Genomic DNA, 13,133 nt, shown 5'->3' with positions numbered 1-13,133 from the left:
TATATATATAATTTTGTACCTGTTTTTTTCTACAGTGCTTTCTGTCTAGAACACGTGTGCATGGCAGTTTGCAAAGAACAATGTATTTGTGTCATATTTCCAAACTTTGAGGTCAATCTATTCAATTTTCAGTCAAATGTTACAGATTTCAAAATGACATTCAAGAGGTTATGGATCGTGCTGTATGTTGCTAACGAGATCTTTTGCAACAACTTCCCATAAAATGTGTGAAAACAATTTCAGCTCCTCAGTGTGCATATTAAAATGTGTCTGCAACAGGAAGCAATGTGATTTAATCTCTTCACAGAAAGAAATCAGGTACACCGATGTTATGTGACATAAATGCTGTAGGTGCAACCGCATAGAGCCTTAAGTGCAGCAGTTGTGAAACCAGCTGGGAGCTTTGAACTCTGAAGGAGCTCAGAGCGCCACAACAAATCTAACCGTGTTCTGCTAAATGGAAGCAATGAGCCTGGATTTTAGCAGATGTGTTCTGAAAGTGGTTCTTGTGGTTCCTCTGTCTGTGACATCTGTGCAGATTAGCAGTAAACATCTACCGCCTGAAACCTTGTCTGTGCTCGGGTGCTTACGTGGTGAGAGGTCATGACATAAAGAAAATTGCCGTCGTTGGGGTCGAAAGTCATGATGTGGTGGACCGCTTCGCCAGCTGGCAGCTTCATGTTCCTCTGGCTGGCCAAGGTCATGTTAGGGAAGAGGGTCAGCTGCCAAGATAGAGTGAGAGTAGAAATCAGTGTGAATTAAGATCAAACGTACCAGAGAACCTCAGTCTGGCACCACTAGCTTTATCTAAGCACCACATGATTTACAAGACAACATGAATTGCATTTGCTTTCTGCTGATTGAACAAATTCAGGCTTTCTGACATTTGTCTATACATGCTTGGTGACTCCCGACAGAAACTTGCACATAATGATCTCTGCTGGGAGGCTGCTTCCACCTACAACAATGTTTGCGAGGTTTCGTCAGCCTGCCGATCGGCTTGCTCCTTCCCATGTCGGGAAAGGTGTCATCGGAGGCTCCAGGAGCTGCTTGTTGAAATATTAATGAATCGTTTGCCGAGAACAATGCTGTATTTGGCAAAAGTTTTTTAGAGCACTTCCAATTTCTCTATTTTTTTTACTTCCGAGAGTCACAATCAGTTTTCATCAGTGATTCCCTTGAAGGTCCTTTAAAGTTTCTGTGTGGATTACGGCTGCTGTTTTACTCCTTTTCCTCAAAAGGTGGAAAGTTGACAAGCGAAGCGGAGGACAAAAGAAGTATCTTAAAGCTTAAAAACTATCTAAAGGAGAACTGAGTGTCAAAGAAAAACTCTACCAGAGAACTGATTTCATACATGAAGCTCAATCAGCCTTCACATGACCACATCCTATGTTCAAGAGGTTTTGCAAAATTTAATGCAAAGTCAGCAATTTGAGGCAAATAGCTCAGCATGGGGTGAAATGGAAATGTTTGGGTACAAATAGGTGAAATGACAAATTGACAGAGTCCCTCCTAAATCATCCAACTTGACAGTAGAAACTTCAACTCAGCATGTTAAAAGCTTTCATGTCTGACAGCAACTGCGAGTATCGGCAAGTCTTAAGAAACAAACAAACAAAAAAAAATCCTTAAAATAATTTTAGTTCATTACTTAATTTCCTGAATATGTTTTTTTCTTGTTTCACCCGCTCAAAAACATTTTAGGAGATTCTCTGCTCGAGCAAATGTGCCTAATCTTGCTCTGCCGAGCTGTGATTTATCTACAGACTGGCCGTCTTACAGCTCAAGATAATAAAATGGTGAAATATTAACACGTACGCACAAACATATGCACACACAGACACACTCGCACATAAAGAGCTCTGTAGGAAAAACAAACAGCGCTGAGTGAGACTTCCTGTCACGCTAACAGAGAAAGCCCTTATTTCTGTAATTCACTGGGTTTCTCTTCAGTGGAGACATCCTGCCATTCTAGGGAACTGGCACACTGACTGACACTTTTATTGACAATCATGGGCACTGTCGCCTCTCCATCTGTGGGACATGCACGGGGCCTTAGAATAGCATTCACACTTTTAGAACTTTTTCCAGGTTTTTTTTTTTTTTGTCAGTAATTTATTTTACTGGGATTTTATGTGATAGACCGACACAAAGCAGCGCTTGTAGTTTGAAGTGGAAGGCAATAATGGATCATTTTCTAGATTTTCACACATGAAACTCTAAAAAGGGTTGGTGTGCATCCACACTCAGCCTTCCTTTTGCTTTAGTTTGAGGCATGTCTCTCCCAGCGTCAAAAGGAGCTCTTGTAACAGCAAGTTGTTTCTCCACTGTTAGCGCACTGAGCAGCGGATATACAAATGTGATTGACAGCACTAAGACCTTCTTCCTGGCCTTTTGGTTTCTGACTGGGAGATGTGCATTTCTGCAGATTACAGTAGTCGCTCAGGAAGGAGGTGGAGGAGCATGATAGTTTTCACAAATTATCTGTCTCATGTTATCGAGTCACAACACAGTGACAGTTTCAACAAATGTTTTCGAACGTTAACTACTGCAGCTTTAACACAGATTGTAAATTCTTCCAGGTTCGTCTTGTAATTATCCGTTCATTCACTCCAGTTGTGGACATGATGCTGCCACCAGTATTTTTCACAGTGAGAATGGTATGTCTATGGTGACGCGCAGTGTTAGGTCCTCCACATAACCTTTTACTTCATCAGAGCACCTTCTTCCACATGCTTCATGTTGAAGGGTTTATTTGAATATCTAAATTTTAGACAGGACTGCTTACAGCTTTCTTTCAGCAGAGGCCTTCTTTTACCACTAAAATGATATCAGACTTATGCTCTATCCTGTTAAGAGATTCTTCCATCTGAGCTGTGAATCTGCACATCTACCATGGACCATTTCACTGCTTCTCTGTCACTTTAGGTCATGGGGTCAACAACCTTTGCACCCAAACAATTTTTTTTTCTCCTAGAAATGTATTTAGAGGCAGAAATGCTGGTCATTGTGTAAGAGAAGCTTGAAATAGCTTGTTTTTACAATATCTACAATACTATATTTGTTTAGATTTTCAAATTAAAGCACAATTTTTATGTTGTTCATTAAACCTTTACACAAAAGAGAATGGATATTTATTCTTTGGCATAACATTGCGTATTTTTAGAAAACGATGCCAAAAACACCACAGTTTGCAACCAAAACACAAACAAATTACAAAACAAAAATATTCTTTACACTAAAACTTCAAAGGACGGCATTTGGTTACGTGGCTTTACATTTTAAAGCACTGATCAATTCCTCATTTTATCTTATCACAGTGGAGGATCTGAAGAGACATTTTCGACCCACAAGATGGAGATTCCTGTTTAGGTGTCATGTCTTGACAGGTTTGCTGCTATACTATACTCTTTTTATTTTCAAAACTTTGAGGTCTTTACAGAACACTTGCATTGTTTTCTATTAAAAAAGAACAAGCAGCTAAACTTTGCTAACTATTTACATGACATTTGAAGAAACGTGTTTGAAATGGATTTAGAGTAAAGGTTGTGGATACAAACGAGCCCCTCACTTTACAGATGTTCACATTCTTTTATCATTTTCTTTCCACTTCATTTGAATAATAATAATAATAAAAAAATAATAATTTCTGGCGGTAACATGTCAAAATGGGACAATGTCCAAGAAAGGAGAATATTTCTGCATTGAACTGCGCAAGAAAAACAAACGTCACCACCTACTGAGCCAGGCCGGGTAATTTTAAACCGAAGCAGACAGAAGCTTAGTAAAGCCGGATGAAAGACATTGTCTCAGGCTCCAAATATTGCTGTCATTTTTAAACGCCACCCACCACTTCTATAAGCAACACACAGTGGGGATAGTGAGCAGCTGTATTGTGTCTTCAGCCTGCACCCCAGTGACTGCGAACACACGCAGAGAGTGACACAGCGAGGAGCCTGCAAACAGCGGCCCACACACCTGGAAAGGGTAAAGAATAGGAGGTGAGCTGTGGCACAAAGCGCCACCCGGTCAGCCAGCAAAACACCTGCTGCACTGGCAGGTCGCTCTGACTCCATTCTCTATCTATCTTCATGCAGATCAAAGGCTCTATTCAACCAAGGAACGCTCAGCTGCTGTGCACTCATTCTCTCCTGTCCTCTCTCTCTGTGTGAGCATGTTTTGGATGTGTACAACCAGGAGAATAAAGATCGATAGAGGTGAGCCAGCAAGAGAAATGTAGTTTATACCAGATACTAACATACACTGCATAAAAGGTCACATTAGTTTTCTGTAACCATTATTTAGTTTTAAATCAAAATAAACAACTTCCAATTTATGTATTTTTATTCTATTTTCTAAATGCCAGAACACTTTATTTTATTTTTATTTCTTTTTTTTTGTGGATGACATTTAAAGCATCGCCTCAAAATACAATGAGGAAATAAAACTTTTATTTAATAAATTTTAAATTTTAAATTTTAATAAATTTTTGTTATTTTTATAACAAAACCAAAAGACCTTAAATAGATGCTGGCTGAAACCAGTCAGTTATCATTCACAGTTCTGAATGCAGTCGGGCTAAAAGACTAATCTACTGTAAAAGAAACATCAAAAGCAAGACTACAATTTGGAAACACACTCAAGGCGAAGGCCTTAACTTTTCTTGGACATGTTTTGGTGTTTGTTCAGCCGTAATGATCATTTTTTACATTTTGTGGAAAAAGGTGGGAAGCTAGCAAACCTGAGAACCATCACTATGTGATGTACAATGTAGACAATATCATGTCGGGAGTGTTTTACTGCAGGAGGGACTGGTGCACTTTTCAAGAAGATGGCATCCCGAGGAAAGAACTGGAGAGGAGTTGACATATTAGAGCAAAGTCTCAAGGTTTCAATCAGGAAGCTAAAGCTTGGGTGCAAATGATCCAAAACATACCACCATTTAGGTACAATGAAGCATATGGATAACAAAGTCATTTTTGGAGCAAACGTCACAAAACTTTAAAGTCAGTAAAGGCAATCTACAAACCTGACTCGGTTACACCAGTTCTGTCAGGAGGAATGGGACAAAAGGCCCTGCAAACTATTGTCTGGCGCTTATAGACAATAGTATGTCTATAAGCTTATTTTTCAAAACTTATTTTCAAAAATCCCTCCCTTATTATTCTGGAGCAACCAGAATAATAGCAAACAGAAAGGGCTTTGTTTATCCAAACTGACTTAAAACAGGAAATGTTTAGTGTGATTACATCTTTTTGCACCCTTTATTTCAATATCTGTAGATAAAGTTTGTTTCCACAGTGAATCAAAGGTTGTTGTTTTTTTCTACATTTGAGGCTGAGGTGAAATAAAAATGGAATCACGTGGGGAGGAAGGGACAGTGGAGCGATGAAGTGAGAGATTGAGGGAGCAAATTTGGATGTGAGTGAGAGAGAGAGAGAGAGAGAGCGATAGAGGCGGAAACTGCCAGACGCAGGAAAATGGAAGTCAGTCGTAATGGGGAGGGAGAGACTTCATTAAAAAAATGCATGTAATTACAAATTACTTCAGTGAGGGCTCTCTCAAAGACAGTAAAGGAGGTCTAACTTAATCTGAACCACTGCTCCCCTGTGTTTAGTCTGAGCCAAACTCACAGTCAGAATCACATTACACACACTAACAGCACCATTAACCTCTGTAACAGCTCTATCCTCAGGGCACACACACGCATGCACAATCATCACCACACACATGCACGCTAATACGCACGCAAACAATCAGAGCCACATACAGCTAAAAAGCACAAAGCAAGTAAGTTGTTGCTGCAAGGTCACCGAAACGCCACACTCTGGATTTAACAAGGTTGACGCACACATGCATAATCTCAGGGTTTGTATCCATCTAAGTAAACACGTGGAATCACTAAACCTTCTCGCAATGGCCTGCAGACAAAGTCAAACACCTAAAAAACACAGTCGAACCTGTAATCAGGCAAACAGACTCACACAAATACACACTCAGTGCTGTTTACACCACTCCGACCAATGTGGTGCATCTGGTTTACGGCAAAAAGCCTCCGAAAAAAAAAAACAAAAAAAAAACAATTACGGCAAGCTCAGTTGGGGCCAAACAATGAGCTTCCCCCAACCCCCACTGGCTCCCAGCAGTATGGTTTTAATGCTGTAAAAGGCACAGAGCTCATGCAAAGCAAGCCTTCAGAGTCGGCTTGCGTTGTTTCCACAGGCATCTGAAGACAGCAGATTGTTGCGCTCGCAGGGATCTCAGTCAGGGGCGACTGGGAATGTGACTGAGACAGGAATTAAGGAATGCTGCTAATTAGACACGAGCTGGATGGTCGGTGGATGTGTAAAAGCGGAGGTCGCGGGCCAACACATGGCAGGGCTGAGTCACGAGTCCTCACTGAGTCTTGTTAAAGAGCTTCTCTCAGACAATAACCAGGTCTGAGGAACATTAGAGCGCATGATTAGGGCTGCTTAGGGATGACCTGACGATGACTGAAGCGGAGAAGACCTAGTGGGGGGGATGGAGTGATGACAGAGCTGAGAAGATACAGGATGAAAGCAGATAGTCCTGCTTGTTCTCTGAGTGTTTTCTCACACACCTTCAGCTTTATTGACAGCTGCGGCAGCCACATCAGAGCATCCGTGCGTGTCTCCTGATCCAACAGTTTTTCCAAGCTTCAGGGCTCAATCAAATTAAAAACTTGAGCTCCTTTCAGAGGGGCCATTTTATACAGCAATAACTCTATGACCTGAGGAGTTAGCGCTTTTAGTCTGTTTTTTTTTACCCATTGCTCATCATTCTTTACCAAACATTTGTAAGGATTAAGGCATCCTAATATATTTTTTGTACTGGTGTAAGGAGAGGCTAGCGTATTTTACTGGGATTTAGATGAACATGAATTAATTCATAGTTGCAAAGCAAAACCAGATGTATATAATAGTAAAGTTTTTCTTTAAATGAAAGTGTGAACAACTAAGGTGTGTATTTGTGTTCACCCTCACCAAGTCTATGTTTCTGTCCAGGTCTGTCTCTAAAGGCTTTCAACATCTATTCCCACCAGTTCTACTTTACAAAATAGCTCAAACTCAATCAGAGAGGAGGCTCTGAAGATCAGTTTTTAAGTCTCGCAACAGATTCTTAATTGGGTTAAAGTAAGGACTTTGACTAGGCCTTTTCTAATACACAAATATGCTTCAATCTGAAACACCCTTTGCATGTGTGGTTGTTTGTTTAGTTTCTGATCTTACTGGAAGATGAACCTCCACCCTAGAATACCCCAGCCTTTATAAGCTCCATGGATGTCTTTCCTTCAGATATGATAAAGAAGCCTTTAAGATGAAAGGTGAAACACCTTCTAGAACAAAGAGAAGAAATTTGTATTGTTTTGCAGCATTACTATAGGGTATATTTATTTTTCACCAACGGACATTTGGAATTATGCTGCATTTAAGTCGTCTCGCTGTTCAGAGCTGGGAGCTGGAAATGATGTTGCCCCAGGATGAGAGCGTCCCGGTTACAAGTCGGAAAGCACCAGGATTTCCTATTTGTTTTGCAGCTAACTAGGAAAACAAGACAAAAACAATATATTTCTCTTTCTGTTTTATGTGTTGAAACACAAAGGGAACGGATATTTTACAACAACATGTGTGCCACTGGTTTAACGGGCTACATGCCGTCAGAGGTGCATAGTTTTCGGTTTATACTGGCAACATTCATTACATTTTGTATGCCTGCAGCCATATTGAAACTCAAGGTTGCTCCGTGAGCTCTGATGTTCCCGGCCTGAGTTCCAGCATCAGCAGGCTGTTTTGTTTTGTTTTTCTGACCGGGAACCCGGAAAATCCAACTTTTCAGTATTACAGCTCTACAATATGTCAAATCAAAGCTGTCATCACAATTTCCATGTGTGCAAATGACTATTTTAGTGTAATATTTAGCATGCTGCATTTTAAAGGGGGGTTATTAAGTAAAACTGACTCTTTTCAAACTTTATGTCATATTATGGCGTTATTACGTTATCGAACACATACCAGGAATGTTGCTTTGATTCTTTCATGCACTTTTGAGTAATTCTTGCATTTTTAGCAGCCATTTGGGATGCCTAAATGCCTGCTCTCATAAAGTAACGCCTATTTCCATTAAGCTAGTTCTCGGCACTGCAGTCTCCAGCCGAGCCCCCACCTCAGAGAGCTTCTCTACCCCGCGACTGACTAGCAGCAGCCCCAGTAATTAGTTACTTGATTGTGTTGTAAAATGGCACTATGTGCATGGAAAACACGTAATGTCTCCCCTTTAAGAACCAAGCATTCAAGGCCTGTATACCAGGAATATATTCGGCCTTTTGGAGGAATTTTCCTGGCATATGATGTTCATGATGATCATAATTTTTTTACCAGCTTTGATGCAAAAATTAATACGGTTGGGAGAAGAGATAGTGATGAAGGGGGAAAAAAATGAAAGATGGGTTAATAACAATCAATATTGTTGCAATATTCAGCAATACTATCCCAGTTCTATATATTCCAGATATCATTCAGCCTTATTTGTTGTCCTTGGCTAACAAGCATAAAAAAATAATGCAGTAGCATTTAAAACTATTTACACCACATTTATGCATTTATAATTAGTAGTAATGTGTGTTCTATTAGAACTGACGTGTATCTGTTTGCTGAATGTCCCATTTTTCAGCTTAACCCCTACCTAAAATAAGTTCTTCAGGATAATATCAGGAGGGGGGTCTAGCCCTTAGATATGCATTCAATGGAAGTTTCATTCACCCGTAATGCTGCGACAGTGGGCCTCACCTTATGAAGACGCCCGTTACTGGTTCCCAGAAATACCACAGTGTGGTTGTGCACATTATCCACTGAGACCGAACTGAGGGCTGAGTTTCCAAAAAGAGGAATGGCCCTAAGAGGCCTCCGTAGAGCCAGAGGGTGCTGCAGGTGGGCGGCGCCGCAGTCCAGCTGCTCAGGCTGCAACTGGAAGGGAAGATGAAATGAAAAAGAGATCAATCCTCATCAGTTTTTCACACAGATTAGAAGACAGGACAGCAGAGCGCACAACAGGAGCACGGCGTGATTAATGTCTGGTGGAAAGCAAGTGGTGTGTGATAGGAGCTATCACTCTGGTGCTGCTCGTTCTTCTAAATTACTTTGTGGGCATGTCAGTGAATACTTGAAAAGGGATTACAATGCTCTTCAACACTCATAAGACTTTGCTTTTGTCAAATCCTCGGTAAGCAGTGATAAAACATTAGCGCCACGCTCGGATGAGCACCAGGATCTACTGGGAATTTGCTGAATATTTTAGAACATGCTCAGCCAAAAAGGAAAACGAAAAGAAAAGAAAGAAGTAAAAAGAAAAGGGAGGGAAAGAATTAAGAACAGTGGATATTTGTAGCGTTGTTTCCCACGGGCCCCTTCTGCTCACAGCCTCATCGCTCTTATCATAAATTGTGTCTGACTTTCCCTCAGCGCTGGCCTTCAAACTGTCAACTACAAAAAGGATCACGTGTCCGCAGCCAATAAATGTAAAACCAAAGGGACTAACTTTTTTCTATGAGAAGTATTTTTATGACATCAAAAGCGGAAAAACAAATCTGGACTAAATTGCTTTTGAACAAGAAGTTGTCTATATTGCAAAGGCCTGAGGACCAAGTAGGATGTTAGATCCATTCAGAAAACGGGTCATGGATGGAGTGGCCCCGGGGCCCACAGACAATAAGGCGGTGCCGTGGAGCAGGGCAGCTCCCTGGTCGCGCCACAGCAGCATCCTTTGACCTTAACTGTGGCAGTATGAACCACAACAACAGAAATCTGGAATTTCATCACATTCCCGATTCACTTTGCCTCCATTGTGTGACGGCATCCGAACAGAGGGTAAATATAGTTTCCAGCATTGATGTTTCCTTAAGGGCAGATATTTAGCCTGGTATGTGAGTGGAAATACAAGATAATGTCTGACCACGGGACAGCAACAAAGCGGCTATTTGTACTCGACCACTGCAACCAAATCTGTGGCTGAGCTATAGTTAGCGGCAAAAACTCACAAGTATAAACTGCAGCAGAAAAAAACAACAACAAAAAAAAAAAAAACATAGTAAGCTGTTAACCCTTTCTGTGCTTCAGATTTGATAAGACAGAGAAGAGCAGAGCTGTTAGATGTGAGGGGAGTCTGAACATTCCCACAACCTTTCAAGTGGCTCTAAAGATCTTTTCATCTCTAATGACCTTTATTTCTTACATAGGAGATCCTCTCTCTGAGCCAGGAGCCTCAGGGCTCAGGAGGTTAACTTTCTGTGTGAGATACAGTAGTCATGTTTGCACCCTGAGGAACTATAGGGCCCTATGTTTCATAAGTAAGCAAATTCTGTTTCTATGTTTACAGCATAGCAATAAAACAAAATGTGTGGATTAGATATCCAAGCATATAGGAAATTGCAGGAGTCGAACTGGAGACAACTGCTTTGAGGACTGGAGACTCTGAATATGGCACAGAATGCCACATTGGCATTCTGAACATTTTATTTTTATTTTTACAACTAAAAATCTAAAAAGTGTGGTGTGTACCTGTAGTCATATGTCTGGGTTAGTATTTTATAGAGCAATATTTTGTACAGTTACAACTCCAAGCTTTTATTTAGCACATAAAGAGAAGTCAGTTTTTACCAGTACTTGTTTGGAAAAAACAGCTGGAGCTCTTTCAGACTATGTTAATTAAATCTAATTAAGACAACCGTTAATTAGATTTAAGTCTGGACTATGTTTTGTTGGAAGGCCAACCTCCAAACTTCTCTTATGTCATTTGCAGATCCTAACAGGATTTCTTCTGGGATTTCCCTGTGTGTAACTTTATCTGACTTCCCTGTCCCCACATCATGCTGCTGACATCACAATATTTCATCTAAAGCATGTTTTGTTCATGATGAGATGCTGTGTTTTCTGCAGCACAAAACAATTTGGCTGTTACATTAGATTATATAATCAAGTGGAAATATTTTACTTCTGAAGCCAGTTGGTTGGGTGGAATTTTATTTATGGGTATCTCAGTAAAGGAAACTATAAGTGTACACCACACTTTCAGATTTCTAACTTAAAAAGCTATACTCCAACCAATGTGGCGCATGTGGTTTTCTTTACATTGTGTTATTGTGTTTCTTAAAATCCAAATAAATGAAGTTCCAAAAAGTTCAAGGGTGTAAACAATGTTTGCAAACTGTTTATTTTCATAAGTGAAGCTTACCACTATATTTCCCTTCTGGATGCAGACGGCCCCGGAGCCTTGGATCACGCTGTCCAGCACCTGAACATCGCTGCTGGGGGAGTTGGAGCAGTTCGAGCGGCCCTGTCGGATCTCCGCCTCGATGTCTCCAAACTTGAAAGCGCACAGCGCAGAGTTTCTGTCCGCCTTGGAGAACACTCCAAACAGATAGGGCTCCGGGCCCCCACCGCTCCCTCCGTGGACCTCCGCGGGGTACACGGACAGCAGGCGGTTGTAAATGTTCCCGTTAGCTCCACACTGCAGAGGCATCTGAATGTAGGACTCGGTGAGCTTCTTACTCTCCGACCCGGTGGACTTTCGGGGGATGTCGCTGTCCAGACATATCCGAGCCAGGATGCTGTTCGGCTGGCTCTCCTTGTGGCCCATTTTGGCGTCGTTGTTAAAGGCGATGTAGGAGTAAGTTTTCTGGATGAAGGCGTGAACGAAGTTGAGCTTGTTTTTGGTTTTGACCTCTTGTTTGATTTTGAACACATTATCCTCAGAGGGGTTGATGTCATAGGTGAACAGCCTGGATAGATCCTTGACGTTCAGGGAGCGGATTGCGATCTCCGGCGTGTTCTCAAAGCGCAGGTCCTCCTTACTGTGGTTCTTTGGGAAGAACTGAGTCCCAGCTCCTGTGTATGTGGCCCCGACTAAAAGCCGGGTGTTCCCCCCGTGGCTCTTGAAGATGAGCCCCACTGTGGACGCGTTCGGGTGATTCGCAGCGATGTTGAGCATGCTGGGGAAGACCGTCTTTTCGCCCTGAGGTGGGAACTCCACCGCTATCTCTGAAATATTTCCCATCCTCCGCAGCTCGCAGAAGCCTTGGTACACAGATCCACACATCACCACGACCCCCTGCTCCCGGTCGAGCTTCAGGAGCTTGTTGTAGTTGTCAGTGAGGGATTTGGGATGCTCGCACGGAGCCTGGGGCAGCTGTGGCGCATGGCACAACAGGTTGTCCTCCACCGGCCCCGTCCTCTTCTCCACCTCCACGGTCAGGGTCCCGTTGAGCTGGTACACCGTGTTGACAGTGGCCAGGTAGACCCTCCTGGACACCGGATCCACCACGAAGTTATTGGTGAGGTTTGGAGACGCGAACGCCTGCTGGATGTGCAGCGCGCTGGCGCTCCTGCGCGTCTCCAAAGCCAGGACGCCGAGGAGCAGGACGGCTATCTCCATCGAAGGAGGCATTCTTCCTTCTGACCGGCTTCCGCGTGTTCTGTGCCGAGGGGTGCATTGAGCAAGGACAAAAATGTATGTTTGTTCCGACGGCGACAATCCGAGAGGAAAGGCTGTTTCCTGCTCAACGGCCGAGCCCAGAATGACGCGATAAACGAGTCGTGTTTCCTTTTTCAGGCTGCCTCCTCTGCCTCTGTCCCCCTCTGCCCGCCGCGCAGCTCAGCAGAGACACATTAGAGTAGTCTAGTTACACATTTTTTCTTTAAATAAAACTACTTAAGTGTATATATTTTGTGATGCGCAATTTACAGACATTCTCTGAAAACAAAACTTGTTTGCAGTCACGTTTCTCTGCAATATTGATTAATAACGAAAGCAATAATAATACATTCCTAATATAATAAAACTTGCTCTTTCACAGAAGCAGGGGTGTCATCTCATTAACCGTGATGAATGGTGCTGCCTCCCTGATATGACATATATTGTCCTTTGAGAGCACTCTGTCTGCCTGATTGATCTTTGCTCTCATATTTTCGATTTTATTATCAAAACATCAACTCGGGTGCAACAGCTGCTAAAAAAAAAAAAAAAAAAAAAAAAGCCAAATCGCTCATTTCAACTTTTACAGTCACTTTTTAAAGTTCACACACCGATGTAAAATGGCAGATTTTGCTGAATTACCAGAA

General features: G+C 42.0%; 1 protein-coding gene across 1 annotated transcript in view; it reads right to left on the bottom strand.

The window, feature by feature from the left end:
• The window catches only part of plxnd1 (plexin D1), a 115,054-nt gene extending 102,401 nt beyond the window's left edge, over positions 1-12,653 (bottom strand). The window contains exons 1-3 of the mRNA XM_007562336.2: positions 11,248-12,653; positions 8,808-8,984; positions 591-722 (exon numbers count right to left, since the gene is read on the bottom strand). Coding sequence (XP_007562398.1) covers positions 591-722; positions 8,808-8,984; positions 11,248-12,459 — 1,521 coding nt within the window. The 5' untranslated portion in view covers positions 12,460-12,653. The remainder of the gene's footprint in view (positions 1-590; positions 723-8,807; positions 8,985-11,247) is intronic.
• Between the last annotated feature and the right edge of the window lie 480 nt (positions 12,654-13,133).

The sequence above is a fragment of the Poecilia formosa genome, unplaced genomic scaffold, assembly GCF_000485575.1.
Source record: "Poecilia formosa unplaced genomic scaffold, Poecilia_formosa-5.1.2 Scaffold135, whole genome shotgun sequence".
NCBI lineage: Eukaryota > Metazoa > Chordata > Actinopteri > Cyprinodontiformes > Poeciliidae > Poecilia > Poecilia formosa.
Note: the sequence above shows the minus strand (reverse complement) of the source record. Positions and strands in the feature narration are given on the sequence as shown.